This window comes from Pleurodeles waltl, chromosome 4_1, assembly GCF_031143425.1.
Source record: "Pleurodeles waltl isolate 20211129_DDA chromosome 4_1, aPleWal1.hap1.20221129, whole genome shotgun sequence".
Taxonomy (NCBI): Eukaryota; Metazoa; Chordata; class Amphibia; order Caudata; family Salamandridae; genus Pleurodeles; species Pleurodeles waltl.
Window position 1 is genome coordinate 830,654,180 of NC_090442.1, and position 21,206 is coordinate 830,675,385.

General features: G+C 40.0%; 1 protein-coding gene across 1 annotated transcript in view; it reads left to right on the top strand.

The window, feature by feature from the left end:
• The window catches only part of BLTP3B (bridge-like lipid transfer protein family member 3B), a 220,442-nt gene that overhangs the window by 32,016 nt on the left and 167,220 nt on the right, over window positions 1-21,206 (top strand). Inside the window, exon 2 of the mRNA XM_069229568.1 lies at window positions 7,301-7,463. Within this exon, the coding sequence (XP_069085669.1) occupies window positions 7,301-7,463 (163 nt within the window). The remainder of the gene's footprint in view (window positions 1-7,300; window positions 7,464-21,206) is intronic.

Below are 21,206 nucleotides of genomic sequence, written 5' to 3' on the forward strand. Positions count from 1 at the left end.
ACAAAAGAGTTGAACCTTAAGTTACACAGCTGTCTGCCTTGGGAACAGAGATTTGTCTTAACTCACATAGATCTCCTGTACACAGCAAATGCTTCCAAATCCCTCTTAGAGTGCCCCACAGTTCTTAAAGTGGCACAAGGCAGCAGAGCTAGCCCTCGAATTACACAGCTATTGTCAGACACAGATTGATGAAGTAGTCCTTGGAAATTCAATCCACAAACGTCAGTAATGAGATAGGCAAAGCTATTCTTCAAAGAACAAGGTGGTTGGAATACTGGAGACGGCTCAGCTATCACACAGGTTATACGGCTGGATCTCAGAAAACCTTAGAAAGGAGAACTGTATCTAGCTACATAGCTTTCAGTACCACCTTAAACAGCAGAGCTACCTGTCAGTATCGAACATAATATTCAATAATGGCTGCGGTAGCCGCGCGGTTCCAAGCGGTGGTAGAGCGTTTATTGAGCCTCTTACATCAGTGATGTCCCTGTGGTTACAGACCGGACAGAGAGCGACTTCAACCAGCTACCCCAGTAGTTAACTTGGGCCCCTTAACAGGAAGTAGCGCTGTTACTAGGACCTTGTAGTCTGGAGGCTACAAGATCATGTAGCCCGCATGCCTGTATACAAGAGGAGAAATAGACCAGCCTGAGAGCAAAGCTCCAACCAGGTTCAGTTGCTGCCTCTGAAGACTGTCCAGCAATTTGTTTCAAAGTACAGTATACGCAATGTATTTGTTGCTTTGACGCTTCCAGTTTATTTTGGTTTCTTTGCAACTTTGGCTTTGTTGCACAATGTTACTCAATGTTACCTGTAACCATCCGATCATGGAGGGAAGCCTGAAACCTTTTAGAAGCTCCAGATATCGGAGGTGTAAAATGCCTGGCTTGCCAGACATTCACCACAGAGAGTAAGGCATGCTTGTGTTTTAGGTTACTGACTTGCTGTTAGACCATCTGGGTAAAGACTAAACCACCCTACCCGGAGAAAACACCCTGTCCTGAAATTAGTGGGAAAGAAGCGTCAGACCCTTAGCGCACAAACCAAGAATATGTAGGTGCCCGGCCCCCAACAATTATATATTATGAAGTGTTCGGCCCATCCGTAAATATAGTCCTTAAGTACCCTGTTGAGTATAACTCCGTATAAACCACCACAAGGATTTTAGACCCCCTAAAGCAAAGGCACAAAATTTACACGGGATATTAAGAAGAAATGGCGCAAGCAAGTGTTTTTAGGCATGTTTCTTTGGGGTACGACTCAATTTTACAGCTTCTGCAGTTGTAGTTAATACCAGGGAAAGGCACGTCCATGGATACCACGTATACCTGATTGTACACTCCAAGGTACAGAAGGATCGGTTACAGTGGCGCCATGCCCAATATCCCAGAATTATGTGTTACAACTGTTGTAAAATTAAATAAAGACCAGGCGAATTATTGGTGCGCTGTCTTTTAGCTAACAGTGTACAATAAAGGCTAATTTGATAAAAAAATCTACTAACTGCAGCTTCTTATAGTGACTTCATGCCATACACTCTTTACAGCCGCGCCCTTGCACTGCACCTCGAAGTGCAGCCGCCTTACAGTGCTCTGTGTGTGTGTGCAAATATTGTCATCTTTAAACACTTGTAATCCTCTCTTCAATCTCGACATTCCAATATTTTTGACTTTAAAAGACAAGACATAGATGTATGGCCTGTGTCAGTGGGTGGCTCTATGGCTGTGGGAAAGTGTTGCTGCACTGTCATGAAGTGTGCACCATCTTCTCACTCTTGCTGCTTTGTAGGAGAATTGGTCAGTAGGAAGTACATTTACCATAAAGGTTAATTAGGAAAATTCTGGTTTCCCATACTCTGTGCACAAAACTACTCCATGTGGTATAATTTAATTCACCAGATATGTTGGCACCAATACCCAAAGCAGAACTCTTCCAAAACTATACTTGACTCAAACATTATTGTTCTATCGTTAAATTGTGGTATGTGTTTTCTCATTCTTCAGGGAGGTTTCAGTGCTTTGCAGATAAACCTCTTGTCAAAGTTTCGGATTGAATACCTGGATGTTGAATGTCATTAGTTTCTCAAAAAGCTTTCCATTTTAGTGGCAGAGTTTCATTTGGCATTTGGACAATACCTTTTTGAGCTACCTTAACCCACACGCTTAACTTGCATTACATTTGTTTAACCAATAAAGGATGCTTTTCAGTTCCACTACTTCACCCTGGTTCTTGATTACATCATTAAATAGATCATTTTCACTAGATGAGACCTTCAGCTAATCCCTATTCCCCTCTTTAGTTTGTTTTAGCATTTCACATGTCCACTTGTCCAGGCGTATATTTATGAAACCGCCATCTCAACATTTTGTCAGTTGTGACTTCATGTGACCCGTGTGACTCTGGTTGTCAATTCTAATTTCTATCAGTCTGATTTAGCAAGGATTGAGTGAAAACGGGATGCGTGTATGTTGAACCACACGTGTCAAGATACATTTGAAAGGTGGAACATGCAAGGATTATAAGATCTTAGTCATGAAATACAGCAAAGTAAAAAAGAGCAGAATCAGCATTGGCAAATTTAGTAGACCTGGCTTACGTTTTAATTTTTCATTTAAGTCTCGGCTAAAATATTAAGGCCTATTGCAGACAAAAAAGATTGGTTTCTATACATAATGCACCCAATAGATAAAGAATTTAATATAGCATAATTCACTATATTTTAAGATGTAAAATAGTCTCCGTTATGGGGAGCAGGGAATGCTACTTTAAACAGTAGCTTGAAGCGAGAGACTGATATTTATTCTGGGCAGTAACAACACATCTACCAAACAGTTTTGCAGCCAGTCCTAAAAAAGCAGCACTACTTTGATGTAGACAAAATTGAGGTTCTCCCAGATACAAAGCTCCACCGGTGGTTGAAAGGAGAGTTAATTCTGTTCTAGATTTATGTTCCTGCTGTTTGTAAGGCCTTCTTACTTATATTTAGCAAGTGTTGAGCTGTAGCTGATGAGTGAACGCCTAAATGACGACTTAGTATCACAGTTCTGAGCCACTGGCGTAACAAAGGCCCCTGCAGCCCCCATAGTACAGCGGGCCCCGTGCTTCAGGGAGACGCTTCAGAACAGTTCCTGGGCCTGGGAGCTCCTGAATAAATCCGAGGGGAGGGGAGGAGGGGGGAGTGCTCCATTTACTGTGCAGGGGAGCCCTCCATAAGTTTTTTTACACCACTGTTCTGAGCAGGAGTAAGAGAGAACCAGTTTTGAACCAGCTTTTAAACATCAGTGTGAGCTTTTTCGCTGTCACTGTTTTTCAATTAGAAGCCACTGAATGGACTGGGAGTCTGGCTTGTTACCATTGTTGCAGCTCTCATTTTGAGTTAAGACATCTGGGGTAATACCACATATCTGTACTGACACTATTGCACCCAGTTTTTATGGTTTTACAATAAAATTATCTTTAAATGTTAAAAAGCCTAAGGTAATGGTGGTTTTACGTACTTTCCACATTCAACGTTTTGAAATTACCCTTGTGCTTTAGCTGATGTTAAAGGCCACGGCCTTGCCTTGCAGTGATGTTATATTACCACATTTCAAATGGATAACGACCCTTCATTGTGCTAATTGCGTATCTTCCACTGGAGTCTCTAATTGAGCTTTTTCTGTATCAAACTTAACAGTTTGTCTGCAGCATTCTGTATTTTCTGCAAGTATATGATTATTTTATTGAGACGATCTAGGGCTGCACTGGTATAGTACTGAACATGAGACAGTGATTCTCAGATAAGGCGTTTTTTTGGTCAAATGTGCACTGGAATCTAAGATGATGTGTGTTTTTCTTGCTCAGTTGGGTATGGTAGGGGAGATCGAAAGCCATGATCTTTGAGACAGGAGTCTGTCATTTTCAGTGCCCTACCATCCACTCTGTCCAGGAAAAAAACTATTTCAGACTTAACTAGAGGAAACGACTGAGCCAGAGTGACAGCCTTCTGCTTTGACCACAATGGAGTCCACACAGACACATAGGGGGTTATTACAACTTTGGAGGAGGTGGTAATCCGTCCCCAAAAGTGACGGTAAAGTGACGGATATACCACCAGCCGTATTACGAGTCCATTATATCCTATGGAACTCGTAATATGACTGGTGGTATATCCGTCACATTTGCGACGGATTAACACCTCCTCCAAAGTTGTAATAACCCCCATAGTGTGTTATTGTAAGATATCTGCAAGGAGCTGCAGATATGTGGCGAGTAGGGTATAGGTGAGCCATCTAGCACCACATTGGCAACCTGTGGTTTCAGTAGCACCTTAACATTAAAATTTTATTTTAGAAGAAAGGTCCTTGGTGTAGACAGTTACACCCTGATCCCAGACAAATATAAAGTGGGCCATGACCATTAAATGCTGCCAGCAGTTTCCATGGAACCAGTGTCACAATCTACCTTCTGCCGCGTGTGGTTCTCACGTACTCCTGGCAAATCTGCTTCTCATCTGATTTGACATTGCCTAGTATATCATGCCTCTCTAGTTCTACTGCGGTATGAATCGCACAATTTTAATGTATGCTAAACACAAAAGTTGGTAGTAGATGAGCCAAAACATTTCCTAAATGCCAGCAATGAACTTTTCGATAATGTACTTATTGTGTTCTGCCTAAAGCTCTCTTGTATTTTTGTTATTATAAGCAGATGGTTCAAGAGATCTGTTCCTTGAGCCTGGTGGGTAGGGCCATAGAGTGCTTGTATGAGCGAAGGACTCCACGGTATGGTTCATGATTCATGTCTTCTTATTAGGAGCTGAAATATTATGAAGTTAATGGATTCTACATTACTTCTCCATAGTAATCATTAGCACCCCTGCATTCAATGTATGGCTTTCTGTTTTCCTACCACTACAGATCCCAATGTGAGTCTGTTTTCTGCTCTTGTGCCACTCTATTCCAGCAGCTGATCACTGGCATTATCTCTTGTATCTTGTACAGGCACCACTATGATGCACTGCTTATGACCTCACATATTTATCACTGATGGCCTCTGAAATCTGTGGTGGTTCAAGTTATACTTATGTCAATTACGTGTAACTGGTGAATTCTGTGTTTTGGGGTTTTAAAATGGTAATCTGATGATTACAAGACCCATATAAAACTCCATTTTAACATTTTGGTTTTTTAGTGACTATAGATACAGGCATGTTGGGGGTATATGGACTATGTCTTAAACTGGCTATTGTCTTTTTAAAATATTTTTAATTCTGTTTTAATATATTTACACTAAACATATTTCAAAACCAAACTGCTATTGACAAGATAGTGTTTCAGTGATTACACATTAAGTTGGCAAGAGTTATACATATTCAGTATAGTACCCCCCTCTCTCCACCCAAAACCAGGTGGGGGAGGCGTGGGACTATACTGAAAATGTATTACTCTAGATTTTGTAGTATTTCTGGGGACAACCCCATCCCTAATACACGATGTTTACAGCCACCCTAAACCTATTCATGCTATGTTAACATTTCAGAATGGTTGGTGGTTCTGTGCACCCCCATTTTTTTTGCAGTGCCTCTTTCGGCTGCTGCCACACCTTGATTCACAAAAAAAAATTATACTTAGGTTTTTCGCTTCCCATATTTCCAGTATTGCTGTTAATTCCATTGGTGTTGGAAACCTCATTGTTACTTGTTGTGCCGCCTTTATCATTGGCCAGAGTCTTTTTTTTATTTATCTTGGTACATTTCCTTAGTCTGTGGACAAATGTTCCCTTCTACCCACAGTTATGTGCACATTTACCATCTGCTATTCTCTCAAATTTACATTGCTCCTGCGTAATATTGGATTTGCCATAATGGTGAAACTTTCTGAGAAGTTTGTTTTGAGAACTTAGGATTGCTTTGAATAGAAGTGTTCGCATGTTAATGAGTTATAATCAAAACCTACACAGTGTTCTGGGTATTTTTGGCCGCTAGTGGCTCATTTTTTAAAAGCAACACACGTCCCGAAGCAGACTCTGACCCTTTTTGCATTCTTACAGACTCCGCTGAACCATTGACACACTTGCCCTTCTCAGGTAGATGGGGCAAAGTCGTGGTCACATGTCTGCTTATCTGTTAAGGAGTGCTGCAGGGTGTAGCGAAGAAGGTAGTGAACAATACTAGCCTCTGTTCTTGGCATAAAATCAAACAAGCATTTTCAATGCAACGGGGCTCACATTTGCTCGAGTTGGAGCTATTTGCATTGTAAACTCCTAACCTAAATTTTCTTGCCACACAAATTAAAAGAAAAAAAACACAGCGCGATCACGCTATGTAAAATGCAGCGCGACCATGCTGAAATTGAAAAACGAAAAAACAAAGCACAATCGCGCTATGTATGGGGAAAATTAACAGATAAAGTAGTCCAGAAACCAGGCTCAAAACAATCGAGCCTCGTATGTTTCTAGTAGTTTACCGGTGCTGTGTAGGCGTACTAAACACCGGAAAAGGCATGGCGTATGCATGCCTTTCACAAATGAAAGCAGGCAGATTTTAAAGAGCATGCCCAAGAACCAATGAAAGAGACTGACGTGACCTGGGCGTGGTTTGAAGCCCAAAGAGGGATTACTTTATGGACGGAGCGCTTTGCGCTCGCCCATAAAAACGCAAAGTTCATTCCTCTTGAAGACTAAAGGTGTAAAGGCACAAAAGAAAACTAGTCTTCACAGACACATGAAGACCATTGAATGAAAATGGAGCCTTCTACGAGATTTACCCAGCATACTGTTATTCTTTCCATGAAAATGAACGGGAGGGCCTCAGTCATGCAGGCTCCATTGTGTGTTGTCTGCAAAAGCTTTTGAGCAGAAGAGACATTTCTGTGGGGTAATGTCTGTAATTTTCTATGTGTACCATTGTGAAGCAGAGAAAGGGATGTGCAAAATGGGTCATCCCTTCACACCTCTACCTGAAGTTTTTGTTTTGATGTTATGCTTTTGAAAGGAGCTAGAGCTGCCGTGGCACATAGTAGGTGGGAGCAAGGGTCTGGCCACAGGCTAGGTCACCTACCTCCATTTCCCATGATGAGTCTCGGATCCACTGCCACTTCTGCTATACAGTTCCCCTGATAAATCTCTGAGTGCTGTACTCCCACATTTGCATGTCTTATTTTAATAATCCAATATCACAGGTCCTTGATTAAGGAAAATGTATCCTAGTTAGCAGGATAATCTGAACTGAATGTATTGTGTAAGAGATCCAGGGTTAGAAGCAAACATATCTGTTTCACAGCATATTTGCTAAAAATTTACTTTTTTTATTTTATTTCAGGTTTACCAAAAACTTGTCTCCCGACAAAATCAACCTAAGTACTCTAAAAGGGGAAGGCCAATTGACAAACTTGGAGCTGGATGAAGAGGTTCTGCAGAACATGTTGGATCTTCCAACATGGCTGGCCATTAACAAGGTTTTTTGCAATAAAGCGTCTATTAGGGTAAGAATGTTGCTACATTTAAAAATGATGGTAGATGTATTGATTTGTTTAAAATATGCGATATATGTGAATATTGCAAAAGGTGTTTTATATTAATTCAAATTTTAGTTTCCTAGCTGTTTATGGAATCATGATTAATGAGAACTTTTACTATATTTGAGAATTACTGAGGCGATCCCTCAGGGGAGGTTTGCACATTTTCCATTGTGGTGTATTGAAGTGTAACTTAACGCTTTTCTGGATTTTTGGATAATGTCTCATGTGATTTTCAGAGGAATTAAAAATTATTTGGTGGATATGTTTGCTTCCCGACACACATTAATATTTTGAAGAGGAGTTAGTTTCTTGGGAGGAGAAATATTTTAAAGTTTCACATATAAAAGGTCCTTTTGAAAAGCTACCACTATTGCTTTTGCATTATTTCTTCATGACCATGCATACCATCACAAACATGGTAGATACAGTTGCAGTGTAATGGTATGGCTGTGTTCCTTCTAGGATCCTGACCATTAAACTTGAGGAGTCTGACCCACCCCATTTTGAGTAAGTAGCCTTTGAGCAGTGATCATGGCAAGGGGCTGAGCAGACTTGTCTAGGAAGACCGCTTTTTAAAGAGTCAGATGGACCTTACTGGAGTGACGAAGCCTAACCTACATCTTAGAGGGCCATACTTAACTGATAAGATGTGAGGATCTGAGGTCTTGAACTGAGGGTTAGACTTTATAGCTAAGCCTAAGATTTGCAAGTCCCATAAGTAGCTGAACCTGGCTTGACATGTCTCCAGAACCCAACTGAGCTCTTGGACCACTTGAGACACATCTTTGGATCTCGTAAGGATGCAGCCAGGACTCTGCAGTGAGGGTCACAGACCCTGGAGCATTTACTTGGCTAGCTCCAAAATTCAGACTGGCCAAGTAGCTGTGATGTCAGGGAGTGCAGAGTTAACCAGCAGTGCTCTGAGCAACAATGCAACTCCCTGGTGGTCCTTGGAATAGTTGGTGCATCTCAACACAGTGACAGGTACTGTAGGGGTCACAGAGGATTTGGAGACGAAATTATCATGCACAGAGAGAGAAGTATTTGATTGGCCTCACAGTGAAAGTGGCATCTCTTTTGTAGCATGGCTTCCCCAGTTGAGCCCATAGAAAAGTTCAGTGTTATCTTTTCAAGAGGCATTGCCCTCCCTTTCTAGCTCCCACCCTGAGGGTGAGCAATTGAAGATATTAAGAAGGGCCACTTGTTAGAGAGAGTGTCCCACTAATTTGCATACAATACTGATTAAAGAGTTTGTAAAGGTATAGAAATATTTAGGCTGGCATCCTGTACAGCGAGGATGTCCATGGCACATTTTTGATTTACAGCAAATCAGAAAGGCAACATAATAACTAACTCCACTCCCCTTCATTCACCAGCACAGGGCTCTGGCACATGCAAGCAACATGAAACATTAGGCCCCTGTGTGCATATCTGCGAGCATTGTCCACGCACGACCTGAGGATTATGCTCACATTGTTCCTCTGAATGCCAGCGGTTCTCTTCTTTGGGGTTCACAGGTTAATTGCGGAAACACACCTATATCTGGGTGACCAAAGCTTTTCCAGTGAGCTATTAATAATAGCAGATCAGTGTCACTTCTACAGAAATGGAAAATACCAAACACTTCAATTTATTCAAATTCTTAAGTACTATGTTTTGGTGAAGTGGAAGAAGTTCTGATGCTCATTTCCCTAATGGCAGATAGGAAACAAAGAAAGAGTTTGCCACTAGGCAGATAAGAAAAAAATCACTGCTACAGACATGATTATTTCAAACTCTGCCCAACTGGTTAGAGAATGATAGAATATACTGGACTAAATGCATTATATCATCAAGTAAGTAGTGGAGTGTCTGATGAGATCGGCCTGTTTGATACCTAGCTTCAACTGCAAGTAGTTAATAATGATTATTAGTCTTTTCTTAGATGTATATTGACTTTTCCTGTTTTTATTTGTTACAACACCTTAAAAACAGTCAGCAGACGCATTTCATCCTCATACGGCTAGTGCTTAGGGGTTTTCAAGGCTGAAAATACATGTTTATAAATGAAATCAAGCAAACAATGTCCATATTTAAGTTATGTACCATGGTGTACATATATGTGTTTTATGTGCTACAGCAACCTGTGATGTTGCAAGCTCTGAAATGAAGCAAAATGTCACTCAGTTGTGAGGGAGTACACAATATGTGTATTTTATTCATGCAGCCATGCCTCCTAATGGTATTTTAAATCGCATATGGGATAGAGAAAACTTCATCCCTGTTTGTGACTAGGGTCAAATTAAATTGTATTGTACCGTAAAGTACCTCTGTCAGTAAATTTGTAGAATTTGCACAATCCATTTTCATCCAGTAGATCGAAAAACTGGGCAGTACAAAATAGACCACAATCGCATCAATTAAATCCAAAAAATAGCAATACTTTGCCAACATCTTCTATATGGCCCATTCTTGATTGAACGTAGGTAAAGGAATTATGCCTAATCTGAACTTCAGGTGGTAACTGTTTAGCAAATTGAGGTTCAATGTTGTCCTTTTAAATCTCAAAATGGCCTGTATTGTACCACATTGCAGTGCTTCAGCAACCCTCTTGCAATCTATAAATGTCCAATATATTGTTTAAGTATTGAAGTGTTAAGGCTAATGGATGCTGTATTGTTCCAATAATGTGACAAGCCCAGTGTTTCCAGTGCTAGATTTATATGTCAAAACCACGGCAAACTCTGAGCATTTCCCGTCTGGAAAACCCCATGAAGTGTGTTTTTAGAAGTGTTTTTGACCAAAACCCAGTCCAGAAATCATTGTCTACGTTCACTATAGATTCAATATTATTGTGCACCAGCTCTAGAAAGGAAGAAGTAACAGGAGTGCTCATGTTGATTAACTAATTCTCAGCTGTTGCTATGTTTTTCGAGGTAGCATACCCCATATATGTGGTCCTTAAAGTACAGCTAATTGTGCCTGGACCCCTATACACCTCAAGAGCTGGTGAAACTGCTTACTTGCTTGATTGTCTGGCAAAGCTTAATGTAGCATTGACTCTTATCAAATTGATCAGTTTGGAACGTGGTGCAATAGCTGCTAATTGATCGGCAAGAATTAAATTAATTTACCCCTTCCAGCTTTTTTCCTCCGAGCAGAGGTTACCTCTAAAAGATCCATGGGGATTAAATGCCATAAATATAGTCTTTGCTGCATTAGTAATAATCCCCCGTTCCTGGCAGAATACAGAAAACTCATAAGAGATTGGAATCCCATAAGAGTTTTGGAAATCAGGAGAGAACTGCCCTCAAATAATAAAGCACATATTTTTCCCCCAGCCAATGGTGGTGCATTTCTAAAAAAACAATAGTTATTTTGTTGCACATAAAGCTGGCCATTATTGCAAGTTAGTGTCCTGTTTTTAAATTATCTGAATATAGAATACAACCTGAACATTACATTTCATGTTCTGATAAGTGTTGAAGGAGTACTGAAGGTTTGTGTCTGGAATCTTAGCTATGGTGGATCTTAAACAAGAGAAGAGGTTGCACTCTGTGGAAGAATATCATTAATTTGTTGCCTTAATAAATACATCTTGTCAAGATCTGTGGTCTTTTAGAGTGTCCAGTAGCCCATAAACATTTTGTGATTGAATTTTCTGTGAGCTAGGAGACAAAGAGGCCTCAAAAGAATATTATGCCATATACACAATAGCCTTTTAAGACCTCCTTATTATGCTCCTCAAGGAGTACTACCTAGGTTCCTGAGCTTGTTTGTACAATTATAAATACGAGTAACTGCCTCATTTCATTTAAAATGTTTTAAAATAATCGTGGAAGAATTGTGTTTTTATCTTGAAGTTGGTGGGGAGAGATTACGTCTATAAGTAGTAAACAATATTGAATGTTAGGCAGAGGAGCATAGTGACCTATCAAATTTGATATTTAAGAGTAGCCTTTTCTGAACTACATGCTCAAAGCATACCTTAAGTGAAATATTCTTGGGGTGAATTGTCTGTACCTTTTGGTGAACCTTAAGATAAATGGCTATGCTAAGTTTTAGAAAGACATTTGTAAATTATAAAATGTTTGGAAGTTTTAGTACATGTCGACGTGCGTATGAACTGTGTTCAGTAATTTTGCCACCGAGCTCCGGGATGTTATATTTTGCACGAAGCACCACACCACTTTTGCCTAGCATAAATCATATTTAATTGACGTCTGCGCCTATATGCCGCCTTATCACTACCCAGGTTTTATCTACCAACTTCTATGCTCATTCTCCTAAACTTCAGTCAATTGCCTACGCTTCTGCCCTAGTAAACGTTTTTACCATGGGGGCCACTTTAGTCATGTAGCTGAATGGGTTATGCTACCCATAATCTCTACCTGCAAATTAGACAATGAGTGCATATCCCCAATAAGGCATGACTTTTCTATATGCTTGAATAGGTAATATCTCTAGAGCTTTACTTTGATACAAAGAGACACTCTGGTCACAGGAGTCAAAGAGCTTGCTGACTTTTTCTCACAAGGTAGGGCTTTATGCTTGGTATTATGTTTTTTTAATGGTGTACAGTCGTGGCCCAGCGCAAAGAGGTGCCATCACAAATTATTCATCGATCTCCTAATAGACAAATTTCAGGAAATGAAGGCATCTATTTTCCCAAAGTCCAAAATTAAATTATTTATTGTTTTGTTTAAAGTTTTAAATATTTGGTTTCAGATTTCAAATTTTCTCGTTTTATATCCATTTATAAAGTGCTAAATGGAAAATTTTCAAAAGGCAGGAACTTCCCTTTGACTGACTGAAAAGTCACCAAATTATGGGCATACATTGTACATTTAACTATATAGAAACACTTTTGGAGCAAGTCAGTGAGGAGTTTAGGGATAAACCTTTTGACATTTAGTTGCAAAGCAGGAGATGGTGTTTTTTGTTCTTATCACCATAGGCTCGAATTGATAAATAGCCATCTTTGGTTTAAAAACAAGAAAATCTCTTATGAGATCTCTTTGACCTGTTAGTAACCCATAGTATCCTCAGGAGAACATAGAATAAAGTGAAGCTTCCACTCTTTTGCTTTTATATTTACTGTTTTCTGCTCAATCTCTTCTGATATCTAATAGTCTCTATAGGTGATTTCAACATGTCCTCTTCAAATGCATTTCTTTTCTTTACTCCACTCTGGCTATAAAATGAAGTACTCGTTCTACCATACACGCTGTTAGTCTTCTCACCAAAGGATGCCTCTCGAATGATCCAGCATCTAGTACAGTTTCCTCCTTTTCAGTCTCTTCACCCGTCCCGTCCAGTACTTCACCTACACACTTCTGTTCCATTTTTGGCTGTGTTGAATATATTTAAGATCTTTGTGAATTGTGATGGTATTTGTGGTTTTCAACGTGCTAGTTGCTAAGTATTCCACACAAAATAGACCACACTCCCCCACACCTCTCTATCATTTAACCAATCCCTAAATAGAGCTTTTTCACCTTCATCCTCCTTTGCAAGATCTAAAGTCTGATTTAGAGTTGAAGCAAGATTAAGAGGAGACTGCAGCAGAGAATTACCTTTTCACTTTTAAATGGCATGTCTGCACCTTAAGATTGCTGATTGATCCACTTCAGAGGTGAGTCAAGGTCCACATTCTTTCATCCTTTTACAGAAAGATATGCCTAAAGCAGCCTTTATGACGTGTCAAAAGCCTAACTTGACTCCTTTTATATCAGAAAGCAAGTTTGTATTTCACAATGTCCAAAATAATTATTTGTGGTGTTGGTGGCTGTCAGTGGTATGAAATATCCTACTTTCTTGTCTACAAACCATACAGCTAAGGTGAAGTCAGGAGGCCTGGGTTTAAAGTTAGAATGTATGATAGCACAGGAATTTAAAAACTATATTTTCACATTAGCCAAGCCTGTTGGATTTGCTAATGTTTCATGATAGTGATTGTGTTGGTGATGTTGGTGCTGGTGGTGGTAGTGGTAGTGGTATTTGTGATGGAGGTATTGGTTGTGCTGGTTGGTATACCAGTATTGGGTTTGTGGTTGTAGTATTGATGATATTGGCGGTGGCATTAACACTGGTGGTGATGGTATTGATATTTGTGGTGGAAGTATTGGTGATGACTTTGGACAACAAGGGAACCTTCATTGTAGTCCTGTATCATAGAATTCTGACCATGTGGCCTTTTTTAACACTTGTACATCTCAGGGGCATTAGGAGTACCTGGCTCAAAGATGGCAGTCCAGTGCGATAAACAAAAAGCAGTTAGGAGTTGATGTTAGGGTCAGTGTCTACACTTGAGTAATGACAAAAGAATTTCAGAAAAATACTTGACAAAATAGATTGCATTCTGTATACTTTGCATGGACGAGCCAAAGAATTGAAAGGGAAAGAGTTGTGTACCTTTTATATGTAAAATAGCCCTGTAAGCATTGCATTGAGGGGACTTGATGGAAGATGGAATGATGCTCGAATAGGCAATACCATGATGGCAAAAGTGAAGTACTCCTTCGGGCTGACCTAAGTTGCGATTGACAATGTCTCAAGCCACTGGCTGAAAGAACCTGATCCACAAAAGCTAATGTTTGAAGGGATGTTACCCATCCATGTTATGTATATGGTAAACAGTAGTACTTGCAGACAGCTGTGCCATCAACTCTAACCTAAAAAGAAGACAACATTAATTGACTCCAGTTGGGGCAGTAAAATGCAGCTCTTTTCAAAAACATTTGTGGGCATGCAAAATATTTATACAATTTGAGCATTTGGACTCGCACACAACAAAAATGTGAAGAGCACTATAAGATGGTTGTCGTCCTGTTCATGACCTGCTAGGTTCTGAATGTTGACCTATCTGCATCCTAACTGAATGCAAAGTTTAATTTACTTGTGTCATGAATGGACCACTTCCCTGTACTCAAATAAATGTATTCCACGGAGGAATATCAGGATGGAAATTACACAAAATGCACCACACCGTGTATTTATTTTCGACCTTGAGTAGCAATCCCTTCAAACTAGTTTGGACTGGAATTGCATTTAGATAGTGTTTGCAAAGGTCTTTCCACCATGGCCGCAAATCTTCACTTTAAGCTATCGAAAGTTCCCTAACCAGCATAGATGACATGTAATTTTTCTTAAATGAGCCAAATATTTTCTGCAACTACTCCCTTAACTGCAACTCTCAGCAGCAAGCCCAACAAAACAATAACTGATTCTACATAATGCAAAAAGGCTTCACATTTTCCCACCTTTTTCTTTATTGGGAAAGACAAAGAAATTACACTTGAATTTGAATCCAGCTCATATTTTAGACCTGACTTTAGTATTGATGTTGCAATTTTAGATGTTTGGCTCCGTGGAAAGAGGATGAAGAAAGATTTGCAGTGAGTGAAATGCACCATAGAAAGTACTGAAGACAAAAAATATCATTTGGGAATGTCTTATCAAGAAAAGACAAGACACGACACTTGGATAATGATAGCCATCAGCAGAATAGTTAGCAGCATAAACCAAACCTTCACATATCACCTGAATGATGGATATTGTAGGAATCTACTGCCATGAAAATACCAAGGCCGTTCAGCTACCAAAATGCAGATTATCTCTGCATCAACTATTAAAATCCTGTTTTATTTCAAGGCAATGAGGCACACGTTATATGCCTCTTCACTTCCCTTTGTTCACCAAAATTAGATGCGATCTTAAAAGGCATAAAGTAAAAAGATCTAAAAGTGGGTGCATTTGACTATCTTCTGCCTTCAGAACATCCTCCAAAATGCAACTAACTGCATATACCTAGTATGACATTGTGCCCTGAGTTGACTGGGCCCTGAATCTTGAATTATCAGTTACCATTTCTTTTGGAGACAAATAGATCTGATGATGGTAACTGCCTTTTCAGGCTCCTTAAAGGAAATCAAGAGTCGAGACACAGAATTAGATCTAAGAGAATCTCTTAAGGTGTTACGATCTAAAGGTAGTGAAAGAGAACCCAAGAGCCTGTTTTAGTTCATCCAATGATGTGGAAAAAATACCCTTTTCAAAAACATCTTTTTTTAAATTATAATCTCTTTAACATCAGGTACTCTCTTGAAGATGAGTAATAAGAGAAACATTGTGAGCTTGGTAAATAGCTGTTGGATGAACAAACTTGAATTAAGGAGCCAATGATTAATGCCTGGAAAACGTATATTCACATTATTAATTGTCAGATATAGGGGATGAGAGAAAGAGGTGAATACTTTGCAAACGTTGACACGTCCCCTTGTCCAAGAGCACTGAGGCCACAGAGATGCTCCATAGTTATCTCAGAATAGTAGATGGTGTTATAAGACAGGCCTTGTCAAAGAGATCCAATAGAAAATTAGCTAAGAGGACATGAAAGGCATTTTCGGTATCCAGATTTTTTTCCACTCACCAGTGAACACATGATAGCTAGCTGGACCAGTGGGCATGCTTGGCTCTTTGAGTGCAAGATTCCCCAGTGAGCTTTGAATATGTATACAAAGGTGTGTACTGTCTGTAATCCTACTATCCTTGCAAGGGAAAATGACCTTCTATAACTAGATTGTGCAGGATCCAAAATAGGTCTTACACAATACTCCTCATTCCAGAGTCTCAACATGAAATGCCCAATATACACTTCGACCATGATGAATTCCAGGCCTCAGGGAGCCACCGGCACCAGAAGAGCACAGCAGAAATGGAGGTGAAGCATTATATAAAGAATGATTGCAAAGATGGGGAAGGTTTTGAAAAGGGAATATAAGACTTCCATATTGATGTCCAGAAGATGACTGAAATGTAGGTGCAGAGGCTTCATGGCTTCTGCTTGAAGGTAAATCCACCTGTTCTGCTGGTGAACCTCAAGAAAAACCCTGGATTTGACACTACCTTGACAATGATCGAAGTAGTAGGGACAGACATTCTAGTGTGTGCAACTGGCAGGTTATGTTGCAAGGAGATACAAAAGTGTGCCTTTTATTAAAAAAACATCCTTAATGAAGATTGAGTGTGGACCAGGGTTCTAAATTGCTTTACTTATTTGACATCTTCAGAAAAAGATCTCTGAAAAGAAAGCGTCTCATAGAGTCTTGGCAAACCTCAGGAGATTGGTTTGGGCTCTCAGTGTCCATCCCTATAAGACAGACTTCATACACTCTGGAGTGAATGTGGCATTAGCATTGCTCATGGTTCACCTTTTTGTCCGTATTGAAGGGTCTAACAAGAAGCTTGTAGAATCAAGGAGTTTGTACTGGCAGTATTTGCCATCAGTGCCTTTGCAGGAGAAGCTCCCTAATCAAAGGAGGAAGGTAGCAATGTTGGGGTCGACTTCGGAGATACAGGACAACATTTTCTCTGCCGAAGGCTGATGGCACTCTTACTTAAGAGTGGTTCAGTCATGATTAAACACTCATTTGTTGATTGCCAGCATTAAACAAACTTGGAAACATGGTCAATTGAAGCCCATTCCTGTTACTTTTAGGGTCATGCAGCTCATGAGAATCAAAAATGGATTCCATCTTAGGGTACAGGAAGGTGGAGCTCTTGAGAGTGAAGGGAGGTCCAGAGAAGTTTATGCCTGATGTAAAAGGCTGCAAATTATATTTGTAGGAGTCCGCATCACTATCATTTCTGCCTTTTTGCTAGTTGCACATGGAAAAGAGGCCTGATCCTCATAACCATACTATCCTCTAATTTTAGAAGGGGTGGGCTCAATCAGCCCAGTTCTAGCATGGGTCATTTAAAGGGTCATCAAAGCAAGGGCTGTTCCCTTTCGAAAATGAAACCATTAATTTAGGAAGCAATGTCTTAAGAAGGGGCATGAACATATTTGTGCTTTCCAGCAGATTGATAACGCTTAGTTGGACATGCAAGTCCCATTTTTGTGATGTATGCGATGATCATTACTGGAGTGCACTAAAGAGGGTATTACTAATGCAGTGATAAATTGTGGCTGCACATCCCTAAACTCCTAAGAGCCTCTTTAAGGGAAATGTGTAAGGCATCAGGCATTTGATCTTAGGTCAGCTCAAGAGAAACGACCAAGATTTTAGTAGAGTGTTCCATTAGCTTAAAGACCGGCGTTGTAAAATATCCATGGGAAGTAAGTAGAACCTGGGTGGAAATTAGAGCCCTCCCCTCAGCAAATTTCTCTATGTTGGACATGACATGTTATTTAATATAATCTTTTTTTTATAGCACATATTCACTAGTGACTTGGTATTTTAGTGCTTTGGTGCATAGTTTTAAACGAGATTAAGAGTTTGCCCAGGGATAGGTGCTTTGTGGTGAATTGCCTGTGGACATGCCCTTGCCCCTTCAGTAAGTGTGGTGTGGAATAAGTGAAGGGTTGTCCTTTCGTTTGGAGTCATGTTGGATATGGGTCTGCAACCTACCATTCAATGACAAAAGTGGAAAAGTCCCTCGTTAAAGAACGTTTTTGTTTAAGGTCCTGATGCCATAAATTAAAAAGAATTCAGGTGGACAAGATTTCAAAAGGCGTCATTGTTAATCCAATATTTCCTTATTTATTTCGTAGTGAAAAAAGACGAGATATTTCCAGAAAAAAGGTACATCAATAAATGAATCCAGAAGAGAGACAAAGGAGTCAGCCAACACGTGTTTCGCCCCTAACAGGCTGTTTTTCACAGGAGACGTACGCGATACCCTGCAATCTGATGCCCTTTTTCGATTAAGAAAATTTCTAATCATGTACATTACAACTGTATTACAATGCTGATTTCTATCCAAAGGCCTTGAGAAAGCCCCGGCTTATGCGCCTGTTAGGGGCGAAACACGTGTTGGCTGACTCCTTTGTCTCTCTTCTGGATTCATTTATTGATGTACCTTTTTTCTGGAAATATCTTGTCTTCGTTCACAACGAAATAAATAAGGAAATATTGGATTAACAATGACGCCTTTTGAAATCTTGTCCACCTGAATTCTTTTTAATTTATGGCATCAGGACCTTAAACAAAAACTTTCTTAACGAGGGACTTTTCCACTTTTCTCATTTTATCTCTTCTTTGGAGGACTTGGGTCCATGTCCCCCGGCAAAGTCCCCACATAATATGCAATGAACTAGGCATTTTATACAGGAAGCTAGTGCCTTTGGACCCTCTCCACTTTTGGAGTCTTTTTTTGTATGCAACCTACCATTCAAACCTGTGTTGCTAGATGTGTGCGCTATCTCTGTGGAGTTTATCGCCAGAAGGCACTTGCTGTCTGACCCCTCCAGCTGTGTTGTGGAGGTGGAGTGCTGTTGCGCAGTGGTTCTTAACCTTTTGACTTCTGTGGATTCCCACGTAATCATTGTTAGAACACGGGCACTCTCACTGAGCCATTATTGTTGGAATCTGGGGAACCCCAAGCTAAGCAGTTTTGAAAATTTTAACCCCAAACACAATTTTGGAAACTAGCATTCATCGAAAAAGTACACAAATAATGAAATATTTTATTTAACTTATACAAAATAAAACTTAATGTGAAGGTTGGAGCTTTTCTAAATTCAGTTGAGTCCACAAATTGTCCATGCTGTATTCTTCTTGTTGCACTTGCACTCCTCCCATGCATCAGTCTGAGCATACCAACTTCCATTTTGGCTTCCAATTTCAAATTCATTTACAGATTGTTTAAAAATGTAAAGTTTTATACTTTATCAATCTCTCACTAATGGTATATTTTCATAATAAGTTGCCAACTCCTTGAGTAGGCGTCACGGCGCCCTAGGGGTTCCCAGACCACAGGTTAAGAACCACTGCTGTAGTGTAGTGTGTCATATGCGGTGTCATTGACTTATATACTTCACAGTCTATTAATGCTATTCTAATGTGTTGATTCATTATTGTGTTTGAGATGGAGAGTTGGTGTAAATTACTTATTATGCATTGACATAGGCATGTTTTACAGCCAGGTTATGATGCTCAAATCCTTGGCTTCTGAAGTGTGTTCTACATTGCCCTATGTCCTTAGTTCCCATGTTTACCTAAACCTTTATTCCCTCAAGGATTTCCAGCGGTTGTTTTTTTTTATTCTCCATCCTAGTTGAAGTATGTTTAGGTGGGGAAGAGGGAATACTCAGTACTGTTGCAGATAGGCACAATAAGAACTGTGTACAAAAAACAGCAGTACAGTTCTAAAATAAACACTATCTAGTTGTAGAGTTAGCCGTGTATTTTCACCCTAGAAAAGTAAAGTCTGATTACCATGAAGGGGTCCAATAGAAGTCAGTCATTTTTGGCACGATATTCCTTCCCCTTGACCTACTGATACCAAGAACCACAGATTCCTGAATGTTACTCCCCAAATTCCCCACAGATCCAATATTCTGGATTATTGCCACTCCATCCACGGTAGGTCCTCCCCCAGTACTAGTGATGCACCCAGTATCAGTAACTTTGGGGGGATAGCGGGAATATGAGGTTGAAAGGCACCCAATCGGTAACAAGCTCTTACTCTTCCATGATATGCAAGGGCAGGAGAAGTGAGGTGATTGACCTCAGATTGCTCATTCTTTTCTACAAAGGTGAAAGCAGACAGGCAACCTGAAGAGAAAGGGGTACAGCACCAGATATTATAATTTGTTAGCGCAAAAACCTACTGGGTAGTATTTGTTATTTATCTAATAGAGCAGCGTGGTTGTGGATTTCCTTATTATTCTCTCATGTTAGAGAGTTCTTGCTCAGCATTGTGGTCCCCCGTCTTACAATATGGTTGATTAATGCAATGTGCACAATTTAACTAACACAGTGATTAGTGTACTCAATTGTTCCAGTTGGGTGATGCTTTTTAGAGATGGCTGGCGAGGAGAAAACGTTTTGGGTGAGGCTAAAAAGCTATTTCAGGAACCTAGACCTAATGATTTTCCATGGAGTCTGGAAGGTATTTGGCAGAAGTAGCGGCTGATGAAACAAGTGTCTAGTCTTTAGAGGGATTTATGGATGTGTTGAGACTACTCTGGGGAAGCATTGGTATTTGTCCACAAGGAAAAAGGACCTTACACTCACTATCCAAACAGATAAGGGGAATAGTTCATCTGAGGTTGCTCGTTACGGGTTTCTCTGCGGCATTGGACATTTATTGAGATTCATAGGATCCAGCAATTTCACAAACGAAACTCATTACCACAGTAGCACAGAGGCTCATCCTGGCAGTCATTGCATGTGCAAGTCAATCAGTTAGTTCAGCTTTATATAAATAGTAGCCAACTTCATATGGAAAGTATCCAAGATTTAATAAGAACAGCGTTGGAGTCGATCAGTGCCACGGCAGCAAAAATAATTTAACATTATCCCGCCTTGCAATGTTAGACTCCTCTTACGTCACAGATGTAAAACTTAGCATGTGTGAAATGCCCTGCACGTTTGGTTTCACTGCACCCTACGTAAGCTAGAACTAGATGGGCTTTCTGGCAGTCAGTTTAGGCAGACCAAATGTGAACGGAAATGTGAAGGCGAATTCAGCTGATTTATCATTGCCAGTTACTGGAATGTGTTCCGCCTTAATTTGGCAATTCCACCTCCGACAAAGAAAGAATTGTACCAGGAAAAGAGAGAGATGAAAACGCATTATTTTTTTAAAAAATTCATGAAAAATGAAAAAAGCTTAAGCAAGGAAAAGGTTGCCTTGCTTAGAGCGAAAAAGCTGTCTTCATTAAAGAGCCAGATCTGGTTAACAGTTATGTGGCTAAAGGATTTCAACGTGAATAAAGGC